This window comes from Choloepus didactylus, chromosome 6 (genome assembly GCF_015220235.1).
Source record: "Choloepus didactylus isolate mChoDid1 chromosome 6, mChoDid1.pri, whole genome shotgun sequence".
Taxonomy (NCBI): domain Eukaryota; kingdom Metazoa; phylum Chordata; class Mammalia; order Pilosa; family Megalonychidae; genus Choloepus; species Choloepus didactylus.
In genome coordinates, this window is record NC_051312.1 from 11,613,440 (window position 1) to 11,638,359 (window position 24,920).

General features: G+C 41.2%; 2 protein-coding genes across 3 annotated transcripts in view; one reads left to right on the forward strand and one right to left on the reverse strand.

Annotated features, from left to right (window-relative positions):
• The window catches only part of RTN3 (reticulon 3), a 55,358-nt gene extending 48,254 nt beyond the window's left edge, over positions 1-7,104 (reverse strand). Inside the window, exon 1 of the mRNA XM_037838291.1 lies at positions 6,780-7,104. Within this exon, the coding sequence (XP_037694219.1) occupies positions 6,780-6,921 (142 nt within the window). The 5' untranslated portion in view covers positions 6,922-7,104. The remainder of the gene's footprint in view (positions 1-6,779) is intronic.
• A 5,061-nt stretch (positions 7,105-12,165) lies between these two features.
• The window catches only part of ATL3 (atlastin GTPase 3), a 72,894-nt gene continuing 60,139 nt past the window's right edge, over positions 12,166-24,920 (forward strand). The window contains exons 1-3 of one of the 2 annotated variants that reach the window (XM_037838461.1): positions 12,166-12,304; positions 24,148-24,362; positions 24,500-24,643. In XM_037838461.1, the coding sequence (XP_037694389.1) occupies positions 12,178-12,304; positions 24,148-24,362; positions 24,500-24,643 (486 nt within the window). In that variant the 5' untranslated portion in view covers positions 12,166-12,177. Of the gene's footprint in view, positions 12,305-12,456; positions 12,656-24,147; positions 24,363-24,499; positions 24,644-24,920 lie in introns of those variants that run through there. The other variant, XM_037838462.1, reaches the window with a different exon arrangement.

A 24,920-nucleotide genomic window follows, 5' to 3' on the forward strand; every position in this document is an offset into this window, starting at 1 on the left:
CTCACATTTAAGAGACGGGGAGTTAAGCTCCACCTTGGCAAGGGTCTGGGAAATCTATATAAATTGACAGGATGATTTTTCTAAAATTTATTTTGAGCTAACATAACTACTGTAAAAATATACCAGTTAGTAATGTTTTGGTACACTGGAACCAATAAACCTAGATAAGATTTAATATCTAGTTAAATAAATGCAGCTTATTTGCTGTTATGCTTGTCTGAAGTACTTTAGGATTAAGGACCATCTTATTTATCCCTTTATCCTTTTTTTTTTTTAAGGCAGGGAATGCAGTGGCCAGCATATAGAAGGCAGGGAGTATGGAAGCTTGGACGTCAAAGAAAACCAACCTACAAGAGACTTTTAAATTTGGCTTCCTGGCTACCAAACAGATAGTAGTTAAGAGTTCAGGTAAGCTTAATACAAGTCTTTCTCCTATGCATATAGCCTCTTCAGGGATGATCTAAGTTTTATCTACCCTTCTATCTAGAACCTAGCAAAAAGTTTTAATGCATACTCAAACATTTGTTAAGTTAATGTATGGGCACAACTAAATTATAAATCAATACACAAATGAAGGTATTATAAAAATCAATTATTTCTATCTCAATTGTAAAATGAAGACATGCTCATTGTTGAAATGCTTTCAGGTAACAAGAGGAAAGGGACTCTTCTGCTAAAAAGAAAAAAAAAGTTTTCTAGTATACCCTTCAATATCCTAAAAGGCAAGCTTACCAATCTGCCAAAGAACAACATGTCAAAAACCTCACCTTTCCCTTCTTTGTTAGGTTATCATAATGTGCTGACCGGGAAAAATGAATCAGATGACTGGAGAAAATAGACAAGAGTATTTCTTTGAAATTTAAAAAGACCATCACAAGAGTGGGGCTACGTGCTGACAATTAACCCCCTCCCACAAAAGGAAACTGGAACTGCAAATTCTACACAATATTTAAAGAGGTTGTTCTCTGTGAAGTTGCAAAATCATACGTCTTATGTAAGTCACAGATATGTAGTAAAAGACTTTAATGATGCAATCACAAGCAATACTGATATATTAACATCTCTAACATACCCAATGACCCAAAATAACTCTAAAATCAATAGCTGCTGTAAATGAACAGAATAAATGGTAAGTCACTTTCCTGGGCAACTTCTGAGTGATATGAACAAAGCATCAAGTTGGTAATTTTTATCTATCAAGTTCTGCTATGAAATCGATACATTTTTCACAAGTATGTATTATTTAGGTTGCTAAATTCATCATTAACAATAAAGCTGAACACAAGTAAGCATAGTTGATGTTTTATATTACAAATCTACTTATTTAGAGCCTTTGTAGTATTGCTCAGAATTAATAAAATGGTAAATTCTATGAGTATACTGAAGAGAAATGCCTAGCTAAAGAACAACCTCTTGGCTCATACAAAACTGGAAAGCTTAACTTTCCCTTCTCCCTACAATGACATGCCACCAACTTCTTCACTACCAAACTTGATTTTATAAGTGCCTGAAACATGTACAGGACAGGTGATTCTATATCAAAACCATTACATAATTTCTTCACTGACGGAATACACAATAAAAACTCCAACAGTTTCATTTTGTTTTCAGACCATCTCTAACATATGAATAATAAAAACACTAATGCCCTCACCAGTAACTTCATAAATAATCCTCCACAAGATTTCAATTTAGGGTTAAGTGGCATCTATTAAATATATGAACACTGGCTGTTAAATGTGACTGGAGTGGTTAAATTACTTGTGAATTTGACTCTAAAAGAAAACAGCAGTGAAAAGAACTTTTTACTCCCGGGGAATAAATCCAAGTCAATGGACATTTGTTGACATACTGCCTCGACCATTCTTGCTCTCTCTTCTGTATTCTCTCCACTCATAGGGGCATCATTTACCATGACCAGAATGCTGTGGGAAAATTTGAGCATCCTGATGCGTTATGCCAAGCCATCTCTGAGGTACTCTGGCCCTTCTCCCCACCTCTTTAACAAACCAGCTGAGTGAAGGGATGGCAGCTTTTAGGCATTAGTGTGAGGGGTCAGAAGCTGGAACAACAGACTAACTTTTGGGAATAAGGAAAAAGGAATAAAAACCTTCATTGTGAGGAGGACTGTTATTTCTCACTTCCAATTCAACCTGCTATTCTGTATCTATGTGCAAGTAGTCTATAACCTACAAAAGGCAGTATATGCCCTCCCCCCTACGTGGGATCAGACACCCAGGGGAGTGAATCTCCCTGGCAATGTGGAATATGACTCCTGGGGAGGAACGTAGACCTGGCATCGTGGGACGGAGAACATCTTCTTGACCAAAAGGGGGATGTGAAAGGAAATGAAATAAGCTTCAGTGGCAGAGAGATTCCAAAAGGAGCTGAGAGGTCACTCTGGTGGGCACTCTTACGCACAATTTAGACAACCCTTTTCAGGTTCTAAAGAATTGGGGTAGCTGGTGGTGGATACCTGAAACTATCAAACTACAACCCAGAACCCATGAATCTTGAAGACAATTGTATAAAAATGTAGCTTATGAGGGGTGACAATGGGATTGGGAAAGCCATAAGGACCACACTCCACTTTGTCTAGTTTATGGATGGATGAGTAGACAAATAGGGGAAGGAAACAAACAAACAGACAAAGGTACCCAGTGTTCTTTTTTACTTCAATTGCTCTTTTTCACTTTAATTATTGTTCTTGTTATTTTTGTGTGTGTGCTAATGAAGGTGTCAGGGATTGATTTAGGTGATGAATGTACAACTATGTAATGGTACTGTGAACAATCGAATGTACGATTTGTTTTGTATGACTGCATGGTATGTGAATATATCTCAATAAAATGAAGATTAAAAAAGGCAGTATAAAATATTAGGTATTGTTAGTTAATAAAAGTCAGGTTTTTAGAGCACAAAGCAAATTTGCTAAGTCACATTGCTGATCTATATTTTATTTCTTCAAATTAATGGTAGTATTATTAACTAAGCACTTACTGTGGGCAAGGCACTATGCTAAGCCTTTTAGATGTGTTATCTCATTTAATTTTCACCCGAACTTAGAGGTAGGTACTATTACCAGCCCCATTTTAAAGTGAAGGAATCTGAACCTTAGGTTTAATTTGTACAAGGTCACACAATTATTAAAGAGACAGAGCCAGAATTGAAATCTAGGTGTCTCTAGGGCTCAAATCTGTGCTACTTAACATTATATTATGCTGCCACTAATAATCTGTCAATGTTGAACAGGTGGTCAGATTCCTCTTTATTGACTGAAAATGCAAATTACATACTCCCATTTGATCAACATAATAGGAAAAAAGTGTGAAAAGGATGCCATTAAAAGTACATGGAACATACATACTCCCATCTGATCGACATGCTAGGAAAAAGATGTGAAAAGGATGCCATTAAAAGTACATAGAACATCGAAATCTTGTGAGTGACGAAAGAGGTATTTAAGCAAAAACTTTCTTAATTACTCAAGTTGTTTGGCTCTGAGCCATTTTCCATGAACAGATACAAGAAATGTGGCTTTATTTCAGTACCATGCTTTTCATGATAGTAATAGAGTCATCTCTGACAAGCTGCAAAATTTCAAAATTATATAAACAGTAAGATATTAAAGCATTTTTAAAGTTCAGACAATAGACATGTATCTATACCTGGTGTCTCATCACAACAACTCCCATTTTGAAAAGAACATTAAATATTTGAGTCTCTTGTACCTCAACCTCAAATTTCTGCCTAAATCTTCTGTTTTCTTTGCTTCTCTAAGTGTACTACACTGTTGGCTGCACCACTACCTGAGGCACTGGAACAAAGAGTACAACCAGTTATTCCCTTTATGTAGGAACTAGTATTTCTAAATTCATTGCTGGACAGGTCAGTCAAAACAAAACTGTTTCCTGCAGGACACCAAGAGACCACCTAATTTTTGAAGTCACTAAAACCAAGAGGAGATTGGTAAAAGAACATGATGCTGAAAGCTGACAGCAACACTTGGTAGATTTTTTTATACAATCAAGGAAGATTTAGCCTTTGTTTTAAATGAGTTAAATTTTGTAAAAACAAACTTCATCTTACTTTCATAATACAGAAACCTGAGACCTTTTCTTTGAGAGATGGAGAAACCATTTTGCAAGGAGGAAGGGCTTCTGCAATGAAATGATGACTAGACACTGCAGTATCTTAACCTTTTACGACAAACGAGGATCTTGTACTAGGCCCACCAAAATTGTATTAATGGTTTTAGACAAACAAATACAAATTTGCATTGAAGAAGGGTGTAAGATAGAGAAAGCATTATCTAGTTCCTCTTTCAAGTATTCCTTTCCAGCTTGCATATTTGATGATTCTTTCAACAAATACTTTCCAAGTACTACAATATGTCAGGCATTGTTCTAAATGCCAGTGGTGGCCATCAATGTGCCTACAGCTGACCTAACAAATACAATTCTGTAATAAAATTTTACTAAGAAATAATGAGCAAAGGTTGAGTCATTTAATAGCATTAGGAAATGTAATGCAAAACCCATATAGTTGGAACAACACACCAGAATGTAAATTCTGTTTCTGCAAACATAATTTCAGTGTCTTTTTCATCACCATAAAGAGGAATGCAAAAATAGGTAAGTAAATAAACAAAGCAAGAAAAGCCAATAATAAACAAAAATTGTGACAAGGATAAATATCATCAAATACATAAGCCAAGTGGAAATAAATATATGTTATGTCATTAAATTTGTATTTCCAACTTAGTCTGCATGGTGGTGGGGTATCTGTGAAAAAAAATATTTTCATTTTATGGGCTTATTAATTCATCCATAACACTGCAAGAAACAACAAAAAAGTTGATTTCCAAATGGTTTCACCATTTGGCTGAAAATATTAGGATTAAATTTTAATGCTTGCTAACTAGAATGACTTCTCAACACTTAACCATTGGTCTAACACTTAACCACTTAACCACTTAACCATTGGTCTAACCTAACTTTAGGGCCTATTCCTAAAACTTAGACCTGAATCAAAAATTGAAAATCAAGAAAAACCAAATGGTATACACAAAAAGGCCAAACAGTAAGCAGTGACAAGTGATTAAAGCCAAATCAAGTTGCTAAGTTATAAGGAAGCTGCTGTTCATCTGGACCTTTGCCCAGAACACAAAAATTTGGAGGAGAAATGCTGGTGGTTTAAAGGGAAGAAGGATTCCAAATTTGCTGCCTCATTCCTTTATCAGGACAGCTAATCCTGACCTGCAGAAGCTTCCTATGTCTACTGACAATAACCACACTGTAAAATCCAACAGAGTACCAAAGCTCTTAAACAGGTGGAAATCCAATGTTAACACAGAAAATATATTGAAAGCTAAGATCAGAAATATTTTGTTCTTTAGAAAGATCAGCTCAAGATTCTGGCAAAGGAGACACTAAAGCATTTTAAAACCTCTCAAATCATTTGACATAAATCACTAGAGAGCAAAATTAACTGTACTGTCCCCATCTGGGACCTTTCTTTGACAACATGCCTTTTTTTTTTTTTTTTAATTCACAGGCTCAGTTCCTTTAAGAACCACCACCTGCCCATGATGCATTTTTTTTTTCTTCAAGAAGGCATCTGCACTGCAGATCTTTGCACGAGGGGAGCTTGCCAGCCAGCTCCCACCAGTAGGCAGACGCCTATACAATGGAGACTAAAGGCGGCCTGCAGCTTCTCTCGTTGTCTTTCACATGTAGAGAAGGGGGTTCAACCAGTCCCTGCTTTGTCTGAATTTTCTCCTCCCTCCCCCCATTCTGCAGTAAACACCCTCTTTTGTTGCACTGCGGGCAATAACAGCCCAAAGTAAATACGAAATCAAAACATAATGGAGGCTTGACATTACTGCCTATTTATTATCTTCTAGAATATTAAGCGACTGATTGCAAGCTCCCACCCCCACGCCGTGCCAGTGAAGAGCAGGCTGTGTTGCAGATGCAGCCACGGATCCATCTTGGACGGACCATCAACAGCACCCTCCCAAATCTTCCTGAGCTATTCTCATCACGCGTCCTCTTACCTCGGAGCCTCAGAAAAATCGGACCCTGTATTACAGAATCTATCCACAAAAATTAAAGGCAGATGAAAACAGCAAAGAAATGTTACAATGTTTCCATTAAACTCCTTCATTCACCCCACGGGCGACCAAAAAAAAAAAAAAAAATCGAAGACTACCCTCCCTGAATATCTGATTTAAGTCAACACCTGTCCGCAAATCTGCAAGGCAACCCTTCCAGCACCAGCCGCCTCAAAATCGTGCCTAATTACTTCTCTTATAACCAATCTGCACCAGTCCTTTTCATACCCCTTAGTCTCTCTAATCCTCCTCGACAAAATCACCCCCGTTTCGTGGATCGCTCTTTCGCGTTTCGGAACTTGGTTCATTTCACGCTAACAATTCTCCATTTAATCCCACCCTCCCCTCAACGGGTGTTTCCCCCCACCTGCCAGGTTTTGGCGTTAACGCCCACTCTTTAGAATACCTCCCCGCCCCCAACCTGTTTTTCCACACACCCCGTTATTTCCTCACGCTTGCACGACCTTACTCTCCCCTCCCCCCTTGCCCATTTTCCACACGCTCGTCCTTAGGGGCTGAATCCACCAGCAGTCGAGGGTAATTTGCCTTCCCCCCTCAGTGCTCGCCACAGTCCCTGCTCTAGGGCCCCCGGCCCCGGCTCGCCCACCCTCCCGAAGGCGGGGTGGGGGGTGGATTCCCACCGTCTCCCCCAGGGTCTCCTCACCCGCATAGGAGGACCCGCAGCTCTTCGCCCCCAGGGCGGGGCAGGCTCCCGGGCTCCCGCCGCTGCTAGGCGCCGAGGGCTCGGCCCCGGAGGACGACGAGGAGACCGACGGGGACTGAGTGGCCGCCGACAGCTCCGCCATGGCTGCACGAGGAAGGACGGGAAAGGGGTAAAGAGAGATGTGGGGCGGGAGAGAGGGAGGGGAAATAAAATTATCGGGCAGCGAGCTCTCCGAAGTCCCTTCACTCCTCCCGCTTCGAGGACAGACTCCGGCTGACTGACTGACTCAGCCGAGCAAAGCCGGAGGGCGGGAGCGCAGGAGGCGGCAGCGTGAGCGCGCAGGCGCACAAACGATCCGCGAGCGTGCGGCGGAGGCGGACAGAAGCCACGGCAAGGCACCCAACGGCGCAGGGCGCAGGCGCAAGAACTGTGCCTCCGCGCTCCCGCTGGGAAAGAAGGGCAAAACTGGCTTCACGCAGTGCCCTGCCCAAGCAGTCGGGGTGGGGCGCGCCACTCCGGGACCAGACGCAGGGGACGGGGCCAAGCCCCAAGCCCCGCCCACGGCTGCGATCGAAGTGGGTGGGGTGGGGTGGCCTGCGGATTAGTTTCTTCGTATCTACGTAAATGTTTTAGGGGCGACTGTTTTTATATTTTGAAGAGGAGCAGTTTCATTTTGCTTCCATCAGCTGCAAAATATCTTTCCCAGAAATTCCAGAGACGATGTCTCTTGTCAGAGGGAGTCTTTCTTGGGACTACTATGAAAATCGAAAACCACAGTGTTGAGTAGGACCACTCTGCAAGGTGTCATATGAATTGATCTGGATGTGTCATAATATCGGATCACCATGAGACAAGGAAGGCACGGTCTCTCATTTGGTTGGTGAAAGACGATGCTGTACACAGAGTGAAAAACGATTTCTCATTCCAGTCACATTGCAGTGCAGCCGCAGAACTTGCTTCTTATTCTTATCTTGTTACTGTTCCAAAGAGGGGTTCACTGTAGGCCTTATGGTTGTCCTCTCCTCTGAATAGCCTCTCGGATAGGACATATTTTGAAGGAAAAAAAAGGTAAGCTAGGCTGGTTGGCTTGCCAAATTCAAATCCTTCTTACATCTGGTGAAAATATTTGAAAGGTACATAATCCTTTAAAACAGGGGAATGTATCTTGAAAATAATAAAATTCAAGACTGTAGGTTTTGTTATTGCTCAAGCAGCAATCAATGACCTGAAGGAAGATTGCAGAATCAACAGATCCTGTAAAGATGCAAGCTCATGGGGGGGGGGGGGGGAGTGCGGTAGTCAGCTAGGCTGCCAGGGAGGGGAAAAGCGATCTGACCAGTGGAAATCTTCTAGAACACAGGCAGTGGACTATGTCTGCCCTTGATAGTTTTTAAGGTCAGGTAAAACCCAGAGAGAACAACAACGCACAAAAAACTCCTGGCCATTGCAACATTCTGAAAAAGACAGAAGAAAATTTCCCAAAATAACTTCGCTGCAAATACCTTACTCTGGCACTTACAGTATCAGTTGATAATGCAGCAAGCTGTCCTTTAGGTGGCAAAGGGAAGTACAAACCGATCTGATAATCAAGCCAGTTACATATACACTCTGATAAATGCATAAATTAAAACAAAAATCTATGCGATTAGGTGCTGGAAATGAATGATGCTGGCCCCTAATCCTGACTACAATTGCTGGAATCTGGAGACCTGGGCTTGCAAGGAAGCCTGTTCCCATGAAGTCTAGAAGCAGAGAAAAGAAGCCAAAAATAGACAGTAATGTGGTCTTGGTGATCTCTTCCCACAATTCAAAGGCCTTTGTGATAGGTTCAGTCCTGAAGCTGTCTTTCTTTCCTGCTCTTTCTTTCTGTACCAGTCAAATTCCCTGAGACCCAATTCCTGCTTGGGAAGTTTGCATATATGTTATATATAATTTGTTCTAATGTTTACTGACCACGTGCTGTGAGTGTAACACTATTCTGGGCACTCTGGAAGGATCCAAAAACAATATGTTGTCTTGTCTTCAATGAGCTTACAAACTAGTTGGGACTTACAACTTACTCACGTAAAGTTAAATCATACAAATTAAATAGAAACCAAAAACAACCCCAAATAACACAAAACCACAAGGCAATGATAAGATGGCAAGTGAATGGTGTGAATTTAAAAGAGGGGAGGGATCACTACTGAGTTGTAGTCGCTTGGGAAGGTTTTATGAAGAAGCTCAATCTTAAAAGATGGATAGGAGTTTGGAATGGTGAAGAGGTCATTAAAGGCAGGAGAGGATGGTGTGGAGCAAAAGGAGGGGCTGCTTTTGTGCAAGTATGTGATAAAAGCACTTCTCTGGGCAGGTGAATTACAAATTATGCACCCCTTCCACCCAGCGAATGCAGATCTATGCTGGCTTGCCTGGCAGAGCCTTGGTTCCATCCCCTCCTGCCCCTCCCCTCCATCAGCTGCCTTAGTGCTACAGACTGCACCTCCATTTGTTGTGGCTGGAGGCTCAGAAGTGTGGACTGGGTGTAAGATGTTTGGGGTGTGGTTAGACCAGGTTGGCTGAAGCTGAAGACTTGAATCAGGATAAGAGGGAGATAAAATGGGGACGATATGTTGGGGCCAGGGTATGGAGTAGCATTAATATTGCATTAAGGCATTGAGGTTTTGTTTAGAGCTAAAGGGGACTCAGTGAAAGTTTTTGGGCTGGGGACACTCAGAAGGATTTCGTAAGTATTCCCTGAAGCATCCACCTCTCAGGAGTTCCACTGAGTAACTTGTACAGTTTAAGCACTGTGCTAGGACTTGTCTTCCTTGGCCCTGTCCTTACAAGCCTGGTATTTACACAGCTCATTTCCCACCTCAGCTTCTAGGCCATCTCTTTACACTATTTTATATACAAGCAAAGTAAGGACAGATGTTTAATTGATGCCCAGGGATGCCAGCATTCCAGCCCATCCCTTCTGAGTGCCCCAGACTATTGCTTAAACACTGATTCTGCAAATAGGAGATAGGAGAGAAGGCAGAACCGTGCACCAGCACAGCCACAGTGGGTGATAATCCTTTATTTACTTGACAGTTTACCCCACCAGACCATGAGCCCCAGAGGATAGGAATGTGTCTTACGCATTGTTGCAGCATTACTGCCCAGCACTGTGCCTGGCTCATAAAAAGTGCCCTATTTTTGGAAAGCTTTGAAACCTGAGTCATTGTGAATGTTTACTGCAGAAAATAAGTTTGCTATTTTTGTACTTCATAAAATACTTGCGTGTCATGAATATCTATGACTTTGTTTTGCTTTTCCATAAATATGAAGATCAATTTTTGAGCACTAACCATGTACCTGTCATCATTTACATCACTTAGATGTCATTTAACCAGGAACAACTCTTTGAATCATCTCGCAGCTGATGAAACAGGGTCAGAGAAGTCAAGTAACTTGCCCAAGGTTGCCCAGTGAGTGTTAGAGCCAGAATTCAATGCTAGGTCATTCTGACCCCAGAGCCTGTGGCCTTAACCATTCAAACATGTCTACATGTCACCTACTTCTGAACAACAAAGAAGGCTCCCAGTCATACTACATGATTCAATTCAGAGTAAAATGGCTGAAGGCAGAAGGGCTGTGATCAGTATCATCAATATTTAGGATTTTGCACGCCCATTGTTTTGATGTTCTTGGATATTTGAGAAGGAAATAAGAGCAACAACAAAAACATACATTTCTTGTTTACAAGGTTTGCTTTCTAAGCTGTGACTAATCTTAAAGTTCACCTATAATTCGCACCATGTTGTTTTAAATGCTGGAAAGCTTAAATCAGGTATGGGGAATTCTGATGCAGTCTTAGCATTGACCTTGATGGTGTCGTCGTACTGGGATATAATGTATTTGCTGGTCACTTCCTGACAGGATGGATCAGAAGCCCTCAAAATAGAACAGGGCATTTTGTTCTAAAGTAAAAGTTAGATACTTGATACTAAAGGAATAAGAAAGTGAATGAGCCATGTTAGGTGTAACATATACCTTCTTCATTCATTTGTTCAACAGATACTTGAGTCTCTACTATCTCCCACGCAATGTTTGAGGTATGGCGGATATAGCAGTGAACAAAACAGACAACAATTCCTATCCTTTTGGAACTTAAATTCAAGTAGGAAGAGACATACAAAACGATATGTAAGACATAAGTTAGAGGGTAAGAAATCTTATTGGAGAAAAGTAAAGCAGGGAAGGTGAATAGGGAATCATGGGGTGTGTGTGTGCAATATTAAATTCTTACACAGTGTAAGAATTTGCAGTTGTGACAAGTCATTGACCTTTGGCCCCTCCTTTCTCTTTCTGAGCATGCCACATAATGCCCAGGATGTCACACCCTATAGGTCCTGCCTTCTCCATACCCATGTGAATCCACAGTAACCATTTGCCCTGATACTCACTTCTAGTTGTTTGCTGGCCCGAGTTGGTGTACATCTGATCTAGACTTTTAAATCTAAAGCCTGAAGGAAGGTATTCAAATAATCTTCAGTTTGGAGAGAATCAGAAGGGTCACGGATACAGAAATCAAAGAAGGACCTCTTTAGGTAGGATTAGGGAAAATTATGTTTACTTCTTCACCTTTGACCTAGTCACTCAGGAATAAAAAGTATTTCAAGGGCTTGGCAGGGCCTAGAGGTAGCTGAATAGAGCTCCTGGGTAGGTTATAATAGTCAAGGCAAAGGCAGAAATAAGTAGAATAATCTGTCGAATGAACGCGGCAATGGTGATGCCAAGAGGGTGGCTGGGGAATGTATGCTTTAGTCTTCGGTAAGCTCCACCAGCTATTTAGCCCCAAGCCACCCCCACCCAACAAATCTAAAAACAATATTCTTCAACAGTGGCAACTAACGTTTTCTCAATCACATGTATAGTATGAATAAAAGCATTTTCAGAGAACCTTGTTCAAAAGTTGTGTTTGCAGAAGCAACTTCATGACAAGCCCCCGGAAACTTGAGGTTTACAAAAGACGGTTGTGGCTTGGGCTGGACAAAACCGGTGGAAGGAGTCTCACTGGAAGCTGTTCTGAGCCCTACTAGAGCGGTGATGGCACACCATCAGGCTCAGTCAGAGGCAAGGATATGGGCTGCTCCTGATGGTGGTGATAATGAAGTCACCAGCTCCTCTCCTTGTGAAGTCAAAATCATTAAAAATTCAATGCCATTCACGTCATCAGGGGCTGAGACCTCTGACTGGTCCTTAGGGCAGGGTGCCGCCCATCTGTGACCCCCGCCAGCCTTAAACACCGAAACTGCCCCAAACACGGCCAACAATACCCGGAGGCTGGTGGTTAAGGGCCCGGGCCCAGGCCCGGGCCGGCCCTCCCCTCCACGCTTCCGCACCGCCTGCTGGGAGTTGTAGTTCAGCCATCAGAATGCCGCACCAAACCCCGCCCCTCTCCTCGGCTTCCTCCCTGTTCGGGATGAGGGCGCAGACCCGGGATCCAGAGAGCGCGGGACTACAATTCCCAACGGACCATCGCCTCCAGCGCCTAGCTCCAGGTAGTCTGCGGCGCGCTTCGTGGTCTCGTGCACGCGCACGCGCAAGCGCACCCGCGCAACCGCACCCCTGTCGGGCGGCGGCGGGACCGGCCCGGCCCTTGCTGCGCCCGGCGCCGTCGGTTGGGCTTCGCCTGCCCGCCAGCCTTGCCCTAGCCCCCTTGCTGTTCGGCGCGCGCCTCCGTCCCTGCAGGTTCTCCTAGAGCCCAGGCCCCGCCCGTTTCCCGCCTCCAGGGCTTGGTTCGTTCCCGCCCCAGCCCGCCCTTCTCCTTTGCGCCCCTGCTGCTTCTGCTGAAGGCGGAGGATCCATGTTGTCCCCTCAGCGAGCGGTAGCGGCTGGCTTGGGAGGAGCAGGTGAGGCGCCCAATTTCCCCCGGACCCTTTCCGTGGCCACCGCCGCCGCCTTTCCTGCCGTAACTCCCGGGAGACCGCCCGCGCCGCCGTCTTTGCGCGTCCCGGGGCTGGGGACCGCACGGCTCCTCGCCGCGATCCCTCGGCTGGAGAATTCCGCGCCAGGGCTTCTCGCTGGGCTCGGCCCGACGGGCACGGGCGGCGCCTTCCTCGGCCTCGGGGCTCGTGTCCGCCGCCGCGGGGAGGCCGCCAGCGCTGCTCCGGACTGCCGCCGCCCGCCTGAGGCCCCCGCACCCGCCCGGGGACGGCGCCCGGGGACGGTGGTCCCCGGGGGCTGAGTCGGGGGTCCTCGGCCCCGCCGCGCCGCGCCCTGGCGGATCCGGAGCTGCGGGGCTCCTGCCCGCTCCCTGCTTCAGCCCTTCGCACGCTCTCGGGCGGGGAAATTTGAGCCTTAACGGACCGGGATGGAGCGGGAAGGTAGATGCTTTATTGTTCAGTATTTATTGAGGGGCTGGAGGGCTGCGAAGCGTCTCGCAGTTGGGAGCTTTATTTTTATCCCAACGACCTTGAGGCGCTGGCACCAAGAAGTGTTAGGAAACTTGGTTCTCAACCCACATTTATTTCCATAAAGGAGATAAAAGAATGTGGCCTAAATGGGTTTTGAGTACGTCCTTTCAGTACGTTTAGTACAGAACGTTGTTCTTTTGCTCTCTTGAAGACATAAAGCAGAGGGAAAGTATTGAATAAAAACCCGAAAGGAATTGAATAAAAAACCAAAAATTCATGGCTATAACTTCGGCTGTCATTTTACCAGGCTTTAGTTTTGTTTAATCTGTGCTCTGTTGAAATGCCCAGAAGTTTCACTTGCGAAATAAATCTAAAAGAAAAAAAGAGTGTTTGAACAGTCTTTTAAGTAAATCCCAGTCAGACTTGAATTCGGAGTTGGGAGAAATACGTTGTGAAAAGCCGAAAAAAACTAATCAGGAGCTGCCGCTCCCACTCTCCCAGCCCCCGACAAACAAACAAAATCCGTGCCATTCCACGTCTGTTTCTTCTAGTTGAGAAACAGAACCTCCGTAGTTATTCTAATGTGTGTCCAGTATTCAGCATTGCAAGATAGTCCTGAAATTTAAATTAGTTCTTTACCCTGCCCTACAGAAACTAGCTTGTGGTGTAGAAATTCCTGTTAGTGCTTTAACACCTGTAAAGGAAAGCCCTTGGCTGAAGCATCACACTATTACAAATTGTTTTACTATCTACTGCTTATTATCGTATATGAAATTAATAAAAATAATGATAGAGGATAACTGATGGATAACATAATTTTCTTAGTTTTCACTAAATAAGGCTTATTCAGAATAGGCCTTTTAAAAGGTCTTTTAAAAAATGGGTTTTCTATGGTGCAACATATTTTTGGTAGCAATCATAAAACAAAGAACATGCCCACCCTGATTATTTAAAATGAAATAATAGAGAATTGCATGAAGCAAGACATACAAAATCACCTCCAACTCCCCAGTTCTACAGATGGGTCCATTATCAACAGTTTGGCCATATATTTTAAGATTCCCATGAAGTCCCTTGAAGAACCCATTTACCTATAATGACAGGCATGCCTGTTATAATTCTTTATGGCCTTGTGTTTCATATGGAGAAAGTGTTCACATAACACAACTACATTTTAGTTTGAATTTTAAAAAACATTTTCCTGAGTTATCTTTGAAGTGGTGGGAGCATATTATCTAACTAACACCAAGGGGAAAAAGTGAGAAGATTTTATTTCAAAAAAAAAGGCTTTCAGTCAAGTTGCTTTAGAGCAGTGGCTCTCATTACTGCTGCACATTAGAATTACCCAGGGACTTTAAAGCCTTCCAGTGCTTGAGTGCCTCGCACATGCACTCACATGTTCTGATTTAATTCATTCTGGGGCCCAGCAACAGTTAAAAAAAAATCCCTAAGTAATTGTAATTTGCATATTAGTATATAATCACATTTCCTTATAGGTGGTTACTTAAATCTGAATTAGTTTGTTACTTAAAGGCAGTATAATTTGTAACTATCAATATTTTTTCCCTTAAACTTATTTTGAAATAATTTCAATATTTGTATTGAGAAGTTGATGCACTTATGTGTACATTACTAAAAATTGCTTTTTATTGGCATGCATTTTGATTGTTAGAACTTGTTACATATATTTCACAGCTAAAGTATATTATGAATAAGGAAGAAAGCTTTACTGGTATAGTAGGTGAATATGCAAAGGAGTAGAGTAAGTGTATTCATACTCTGAAGGGGAAATGAAGTCAAATAAATATTGCTTTCTAAGAAAGCCTTTTTTTTTTTTTTTTTTTTTGACTAGAATGTAGCTAATTACAACCTTCAGGTAACCAGACTGATTTTGGTGATGTCCTCACGTTTAAGAAAGAGGCAAGTAATATCAGTCATAGGGTTCCTTCTGTTAAAATTTTTTTTTCTGTGGTCTGGCCTGCAAGTGTTTTTAGATTTAGCTGAAGTCTTTGCCCTTTCTGAATCTTCAGACTGTTTGGTTGTAATTGATCTTCATAAATCCATGAAGCACAGCAAAATTCTTAGTCAACAAAGAAAATGTATTTTGTTCAGTACTCTAAGGCAGAATATTTTCTACAGCAGATGAATTGAGATCAAGTTTCATGTTAAACTCTAATTAATTGGAATATAAATTTCCCCCAAGATTCTGGGTTGTTGGGTTTGACTAGTAGTTTCACTGAAACAAGCTTAAAAATAGATGTGCAAGCACACTCACTGCTTTAAGACAAAATAGAGTATGTAGCCCCCTTCCTTCTCCAAAAAAAGAGAACCACACCCAGCAGTTCTGGAGTTGTTTGAGAACGTAGTATACTTAACCGTGCATATATGCTGATGTGTTTTCTTTGGCTTTGTGAATTAGGAAGTTTAAAAGACTGCCAGCAAGAACAAGGCATAAAAATGGTATGCCTCTGTTTTTGAGTGTGTTGTTCTTGCCTTTTAGAGAATGTGGTATTTCAAAAGAAGAGTGGAAAACTTAGGTCATAATTTTGCCCTGAGTCATGCTCTCTACTCAGTGAAATGTTTCTTTAACTTTAGTTAATTTTAATTTGCTTTTTGGAACTTGCTGGATGGAGCATTGAGCCTGGCTCTACCCTAATGGTTCTCAACCCATAGGAATTTTGCCCCACCCCCTGGGGACCCTTAGCAATGTTCAGAGACATTTTTTGGTTGTCACAACCTGGGGGTGGGGGAGACGGGCATGCTAGCTGGTTGAAGCTAGGGATGCCGCTAAATGCACGGGATAGCCCCCCTATAATAGAGAGTTTTCTGGTCCAAAATGTCAGTAGTGCCAAGGTTAGGAAATCCTGGTCTACACTGACAAATTGGTTGACTAAATTCTGTATTAATTTTCTGAAATAGCAATTGTAAGTACTTCCAACTGGCTAGTTTCATTAAATTTATCACTGTTCAATCTTTTCAAATCTTTGAGGGACATTGAAACTTTTTCCCCACAATGCTTTTCTGATAGAATTTATTTCTTAGAATTTGTGTTATCCCGTAGGACCTAAAGGCCAACTATGATTCAGTAGTCTTATCCACTTTGATTCAACCTGTGCAAACTTACAGAATATACAATCCTGTTTTTTCTCCTTGTATTGCAATTGGATGGAACTACATTTTTTTTTTTAGGTTTCTAAAAATTCAGATTTAAGAGTTAATTTTAGGAAGAGTGAGTGCTGTGATATGTGCAGATTTCTACAAATTCTTCCCAATAGTAATTTCACCTCTGAGTCTTTTAACTCTGTTCTGCCTTCTTGGGTTTTCTTTGTCATTTTAGTGCAGAACTAGTCTTATCAAATGTAATTACTGTAGAGATGATTTGCAGGCATATTTCAGCCTCTTGATCAGACTGGATTAGGTGTGTTTTGCCAAAAGTAAAAGACAAACCAGTACTTTACAAGTAACAAAATAAATGATTGTAGGTTCCACATAAGCAGCTGGAAAGCTTCAAAATTATTATCCAAAGATTTTCAACATTTTTATATATTTGAAATGATGACTGATAGAGTATTACCATCATCTATTCATAATAATTATTAGAACTAGCAGTCTAATACAGTATTTCTACCACTCATCTTTTAGTTACATAACTTTTAAGTTCACTTACATGTGTGGATAACAGATGTGACAATGGTCAGATCATATTTATGTGTTTGTGCAAAAATGTCACAGCTGTCATTCATATTCATACAAGTGAATGTAATGTAGCATTAATTATTGTTGTCTCAGTATACAGATCTGTATCTTGCAAAATAATTGCTTCTCTAAAGGGAGAAGGCCTGTAGGGTTGCCACTTAAAGGTATTTCGAGTAACATCCCTCTAGGTTTGATCTCCAGAGTTTAAGATTCCTGAGAAGTGGGAGAAATTTGACTGCAATTGGGGGGAGGGGAAAGAAAGCACCAGCCCCTCAACCCCTCCCTGCCCACCCCCCCAACCCCCCAAAAAAACACCAAAACTTTAAAACCTTTTAGGTGGATCCTTACTGAGTAAGTTACTTTAATCTTTTTATGGTCATAAGTTTTGATCTGCTTTTCACCCAGATCTGTAACAGATTAAATTAAGCCAGGAGGTGAATAAGTTACCTAGCAAGTTTGATCAGGAAGTTTTCAGTTTGTTCAAGACTCATTGAATTTTAGAACTAGAAAGTAGCTTAATCCAACTGCCTGATTTTTCTTAGAGGAAACTGAGACACAGAGAAATAAAATGACTTACTCCTGCTGTTACAGTCAGTGCAAAACTGGGCCCAGAACTCTGGCCTTTCCTGATTGTCAGTGAGGCTCTTTCTCCTATACATACTGCCTTGCTGGAGTAACAGCCTTTGCCAAAACAGGAACTTAAATCGTGGAAGGACAAATGTTAGGATTTGGTGATACAGCTCATAGGGAAGATGGACTTGGGAAAAAGGTTTGGCCATGGAGATAGAAAGGTGGGGGCATTGAGAGAAGTGGTGGGGTAAGTGAGAGGATCTATTTTGGAGATATCACTAAATGTAAACTTAGTAAAATGTTAGTACTGAAGAGTTTCAGTACTTGAAACTTGACTCATTTTACCAATGAGACTGAAGACTAGACGTGCCCCGAATCACACAGGTTGTGGTGATAGAACTGGAATAGGAACTTGTCTCTTGACACTCAGGCCCATTTATTTCTACACTTGACTCCTGATAGTGAGGCAATTGTGGAGCATCTAGGTGAGTCTGTCCCTTAGGCATTTAGAACCCGATTGCAGTTAGATCTAATGAGGTTGTGTCATCAGTATAGAGTGTGTAGTTGAAATTATAAGAAAAAAGAGCTCATTGAGGGAGTGACTAAAAACTGGAAAAGGCTTAAGCAGAGCATTGTTGTATATCCACAGGGGATGAAAGAAGAAAAAGGACCAGTAAAAGGAGATGATAAAGAAAAGGAAAGAGAACTAAGAATGTGACTGTTACAGAATACAAGGATTTTAAGATGTTTTAGAAGTGAGTGGCACTTGTGTTATGACACAGAGAGGTAATGCTGAATGAGAGCTGAGAAAGGGCCATTAGATTTGGTAAGAGAGATCATTGGTAAACCAGAGAATAGTTTCAACAGAGATATTGAGATGAAATCTAGATTGCAATGAACTAAGAGAATAAGTAGAAAGCAAGTGGAGGCAGTGAATGAAGACATACCTTCAAGGAGTTTTGACAGTGAAAGAAGAGGAGAGGGTTGGGAAGAAACTGATTTTTATTGAGGTGTTTTACATGTGCCGTTGGGTTTAGTCTTCATAATACTGGGAAACTATTATTCTCACTATATTAAATACTGGGGCTGAGTGTGGCAGTATTCCTACTCCCCAGGATGACAAAACATAATGGCATATATTATGTACAAGATTTTGGTGGAAAAAAGAGAGTAGAAAGGAGAAACTGTTACTTTCTGAGTCCACAATATGTTTCAAATACTGTGCTTACAGTTCTTTGAGATGGATAGTAGATCTATAAGGTGGTTAGAAATTTACCCAGAGTTACATTGTGAGTAAGTGTGGTGAAATTTATTCTTCTATTACATAAATATTTACTGGATGCCTACTATGTTTGGGGGATACAGCATTGAAAAAGAGGGACAAAAATTCCTGCCCTCTTGGAGTGTTCGGTTTGCTAAAGCTTCCAGAATGCAAATTATCAGAAATGGTTTGATGTTTACTATGGGAGTTTATTGGTTCACAAACTTACAGTTCTAAGGCCATGGAAATATCCAAATTAAGCCATCAACAAGGGGATACCTTCACTGAAGAAAGGCCGATGGTGTCCGGAACACCTCTGTCTGCTGGGATGGCATGTGGCTGGTGTTTGCTGGTCCTTTGCTCCTGGGTTCTGGTTTCAAAATGGCTTTCTCCAAAATGTCTCTGGGCTTCTGTGTCTTCTAGCTTCTTTCTCAGTTCCTGTGCATCCTTGCTTGTTCTCCCAGGGTATTTCTCTCCAAATATCTGGGGGTCCTCTCTTGACTTCTCCAGGGCAAAATCTGGGCTTCATCTCTTAGCTTGGCATCTCCAAACGTCTTTCTGTATCTCCAAGTGTCCCGGTCTGTGTGTTGGCCCCTGAGCTCTTTTATGGATTCCAGTAAACTAATCATGACACACCTTGAATGGGCAGGGTCACACCTCCATGGAAATAATCTAATCAAAAGGTCTCACCCTCAGTTAGGTGAGTCACATTTCCATGGAAACAACCTAATTAAAAAATCCCACCCATGTTAAGTCTGCAGCAACAAGGTTGGATTAAAAGAACATGATTTTTCTGGGGGACATAATAGATTCAAACAAGCACATGGAACTTACATTCTAAAGGAGAAACAAAAGGATTCAGGCCCTGCCCTGTCTTGGTGCCTCTTTTCATCAAACCATGTAAAGGATAGGTTCTGAGAGGATGGGGTGGCATGATCAGGGTGAAGAGATGACTTTATCTGAAGGTGAGTATTGAGGGATGAGCTGGTATTTGCCTAGAGTTAAGGGGGAAGAAGCATTTCAGGTTGTGGGAACTAAATGTTGAAAAGGTTGTAGATTCAAAATTTTAGAATCAATACAGGGCAGGACCTGGATCCTAATTTTCTTCAAGTAGAAATGCCGGTGAGAATAAATTTGCCTGGGAGCATGAGGGCAATAAGGAATTAGAAGAAATAAGACAGAAGGGAGAATGGGTGAAAGGCTTTGATTCATCAAGCCATAAAATATTTTTGATAGTGTTTTATGATAAGCTTATGTGCTGTAATGAAGTAGAAGAGTTCAGCTGGAAGGGATGAAGTGATGTCATCAGAGCAACACCTCGGATGGTGACTTGGATGATCAACCCAATAGGCAAGAGAGATTGCAAGTGACCTGGTCTTTAAGAAGCAACAGGAGGTAAAGATGGTGAGGTAAAAAGTGAGCAGCTCTCTGTCTTTTGAAATAGAATTGTTGGTGATGTGCACAGTTCAAAATATTTTTTTCCCTTAAGCAGATCCAAACAAAGGAACATGGTCAGTGAACAACATCTTGTTTAATCTAGTGGATATAGATAAAGGAGCTCATCCCACTTTTGTGAGGAGAAATGCAGGATCTCCCCAGCCCCCCACACCCAGCAAGTGACTAGTTCTCTTCCTTTATTCTTGAGTACTGCCTTAGTCTCCAGGCTGCTGAAACAAATCGCACGCAATGGTTGGCTTCCCAACAGGACTTTATTGGCTTACAGTTAAAGAGGCTAGAAGGCTTGCTTCCTCCTGGGGGTCAGTTGGCAATCCTTGGGCTCCTTGCTTTGCTGTCACATGGTAATGCATGCAGTGGTGTCCTCTCCTTTCCATTCTGTGTTCTGTTGACTTCTGGCTTCCAGCTCGTTCCCATGGCCTTCTCTCCATAAAGCCTCTGGTAATAGGATTGAGGCCTCACCACATTCAGTTGGCCAAACCTTAATAAAAAGGTCCTTTTTTGCAGTGGGTTCACAACCATAGGAATGGATGCAGATTAAGAACACGTTTTCTGGGTATATAATTCAGCCTACTACAGGCACTGTCCTATAGGCAGGAAGTGAGCAGGAGAGGAATAAAGGCTGTATCCTTTTTTTCCACTGTCCTTCTCAGTGACCTTCAACTTCTCTTGAAGTGCAGTTCATTGTGCACAGCTGCATAAATTTTTGTCATTGAGTTATTCTGTCTTGCCGGTAGCCCATGTTCCTTTCCCTTCTATGCCTGTCGCTCTGACAGTGCCACCTGCCTCCTTGGGGTTGTGGCCTTCCACTGTGTTGTAGTACACATCACTCAGTCATTGTACAGTTAGTTGCTTATGTCTGCTCTGTGTCAGTATATTCATACTGCTCGGCAAACTTTAATGGTGAAATTGAAACAGCCAGTGTCATTAGCTTTATTTAAAGCCCTGTGGGGGGTGGGGTGGGAGACTCATTTGTTAGTTACTAGGTTTGGCTGTTTCTGACAGAGCTCCCAACTTTTTTCTTTCACGTAAAAGTGAACCAGCCTGGCAGCTCTGCTACAAGAGACCTAGGCCTTACCTTTCTTGTTGCTCCAGTGTCCTTAGGGTGTTGCCCTCGTGTGTGTGGCCCAGGATGACTCACTACCGCTTCTGCCTCCAGTCAGCAGGAAGGGGGGGATGGCGTGATCTAGAAGTTGCCAGAATCGGTTCTAGTCACATCCCATTGGTCAGAGCTTAGATACATGGTCATCCGCTACGTGCAAGTTTGGGTAGGAAATGTGTTTCTTCTGGGCAGATGTATGCCCAGCTAACAATCCATTACCACGGCAGGAGGGGGAAATGGATATTAGGGGAACGACCAGCCATCTCTGCCACAATCGGTGGCTGTGTTTTTGTACTTTGTATACTGCATGGTAATTAACACTGTGGCTGATTCATATGGTCTGAATGAATTTTTCTAATTAATTATTTTCTGTGGAAGACTGAGGGTCATTAGGTCCTGGATTCACCTATTTCTGTGGCAATAAGAACAATACTAAGACAGTTATTTGCAGAATGTTTTGTTTTTATCCAGGCAACACAGAGAAAGAGAAGTCTGCGTATGCATTTGTTAGAATGGTAGTATGACATTTAACCTGTGTTTATAACTTGTTTTCCAGTGGCCTCAAAAGAATTTAAAAAGTTGCGAGAAACCTTTTGATACTCCGTTATATTTTAGGCATAGAAAGTGAACAGTTGGCTCTGTCTCCTGTGATCATGCCATCTCCAGTGCTTCTCAGACTAAAATATTTGGGGGACCATCTTTGTGGATTTGGTCATATCTGCCTGTCTGTACCATGCCTTACTTAATATTTGTCCTTAAATTTATTTTAAATTTGTTCACTTTTTGAACTTAGTTTCCTTCTGAGCAATAACCCCTGAAACATGGGTTTGGTGTCTTCTAATACACATTAGGACACACGACTATTAAAAAAATGGCCTTAATGCTGCTTAAAAAATATCTCCTTTAATACCAGTAGTACCACACTGAGGGAAATAGTGCTTTGCCTTGTTCCCTAGTCCCCACTGGCAGGTTTTGGAAAGTTCTCCATAAATCCACAGCTACAAAGTGGCTCTGAATTTCAAATAATTATTATCTTTGTGCTCTTAACTCTGGTGTGGAAACTACTAGTTAGTCCTTAATTTTGAGTCATAGAATTAATTACCGCTGAACTTTGACCAGATTGTTAAGAGTGATCTGTAAAACACAGCCACCTAGAGATCTTGAGCTGATCTCCAGGACCTGTTGGGCAAGATTCTTAAGCTTTGTAAGCCTAGTGTCCTTAATTTTAAAATGGGGCAACATGATTTACCTAATAGCTTGTACTGAAGATGAAATAAAATAATGTATATAAAGTGTTTAGCAGTGCCAGGCTCTTACAAAATGCCCTCTAAGTGATAGCTATTACTATGATTTATGTTTTTTTAAAAAAATGGTATTATTTTTTCTAATTGATAGACTATTTTGTGGAACAGTTTAGGTTTACAGAAAAATTGAGCAGATAGTACAGGGTGTTCCTACGTACTTTCTGTAGTTTCCCTTGTTAACATCTTACTACAATGATTTATTTTTGCTTTTTATGTATATTTAGCATTTTGAGCTCATTCCTAGAACTGAATGTGGATCTGTGCAATGAAAGTGCTCTTCTAATAATATTGACTAATCTCTGCAGTGATACACCAGAAATTGGTAATATTAATTGTCTCTATGGAAGGGAACAAGGTGTCTGGAGGATAGGATTGGAAATTGCTTTTCCCCCCAGATCCTCTTTTCCCCTTTAAATTATGTGCCGTGTACATAGGTGTGTGTGCCTGTGTGTGTATTCTTTTAAAAATTTTTAATAGTTTTACTTTATTGAGGTATAACACATATAAGGTAAAGAAATAAATTGCACTAATCTTAATTGTACAGCTTGGTGAATTTCTGCATATGCATTTACCCATATAACAGCCACCCAGATTAAGATACATGTATAGAGAATTTCTAGCAGCCAGGGGGTATCTCTTTCTCCTTTTTAGATAATAAACTCTTCCCACCAAGGTAGTATTATTCTGACTTCTATCACTACCACCTGGTTTTGCTTGTTCTTGAATTTTATATAAATGGAGTCATATAGTGTACATTCTTGTGTTTGGCTTCTTTTGTCAATGTAATGCCTGAGATTTTTCCATTTTGTTGATCTACGTATCAGTAGTTTGTTCTTTTACATTGCTGTGTAATATTCCCTTTTCTGAGTATACCACAATTTGTTTACCCTTTCTACTGTTGATGGACATTTGGGTTATTTCTAGTTTGGACTACTTTGAATAAAACTGGTGTGAGCATTCTCGAATATGCCTTTTGGTGAACACATGTATTCATTTCCCTTCGATATATACCTAGGAGTGGGATTGCTGGATCATAGATATGTTTAATTTTACTAATTACTGTCAAACAGTTTTCCAAAGTGGCTATATTCTTAATAATATATTATAGTTCCGGTTGCTCCATATTCTTTCCCATAGTTGATATTACCAGTCTCTTAAGTTTTAGCCCTTCAGATGGGCATGAAATGGTATCTGACTGTGGTTTTAGTTTACCTTTCCCTGATAAGTAATGCTATGGGAGCACTTTTTTTCATCTAATTATTGCCTATTTTGGATAACCTTTCTGTGAAGTGCCCGTTCAAAGTCTTTATTTTTTAAATTGAATTTTTTTTTCTTATAAATTTCTATATTGATTCTGGAGATGAGTCTTTTGGATATATGTATTGTGAATATTTTCTCCTATTCTGTGGCTTGTCTTTTTACTCTCTTAATGCTGTCTTTTAAGGAACTGTAATTATTAATCTTAATGGAGCCTAATTTGTAATTTTTTGTTTTATGGTTAGTGCTTTTGTGTCCTGTTTAAGAAGTTTTTGCTCTCCCCATGTTCAAAATATGTACTTAAAAAAATTGAAAGTTTTTTTTTTGTTCCACATGAACATAGGTGATGCCATGGAGAGCAAAAAGCCTGGACCGGTGCAGGTTGTTTCAGTTCACAAAGACCAACATTCCTTTGAGCTAGAAGAGAAGGCCTTGGCCGGTATCCTCTTGCAGGACCACATCCGAGATCTTGATGTGGTGGTGGTGTCAGTGGCTGGTGCCTTCCGAAAGGGCAAGTCCTTCTTTCTGGACTTTATGCTACGATATTTATATTTTCAGGTAAGGTAGAATTATTTCATTTCAAAATAGAAAACAAAACTTTTATGTCCAAAAGAGCAAAATAATCTTACAGACTATCCTTGAAGTATAAAATGACTCATTTAAGATTTAATGTTAGTTTCTTATTTCTTCTGCAGAAGGAAGGTGGCCATTCAAATTGGTTGGGTGACCCAGAAGAACCATTAACAGGATTTTCATGGCGAGGGGGTTCTGACCCAGAAACCACTGGGATTCAGATCTGGAGTGAAGTATTCACGGTGGAAAAGCCAGGTGGAAAGAAGGTAAGGAAGAAAAAGAATTACAAGTTAACAAGAAAAAAATGAGAATTTTTATAGGTACGGTGTTAATTCAATTAAAAATAATTTTTGTTGGTGCTATAAGTTCATGGTTTAAAAAATAATATGTGAATATAGTTTAAGAGGTCAAATAATTCTTTAAGGCTTACAATAACAACAACAAAATAGTTGTTTTATGCCCTATTCCTCCCGCTGTCTGCTTTTCACTTCCTGGAGGCCATCACTTTAAACTCCTTTTACATATTATTTCTGCTCTTTGCTT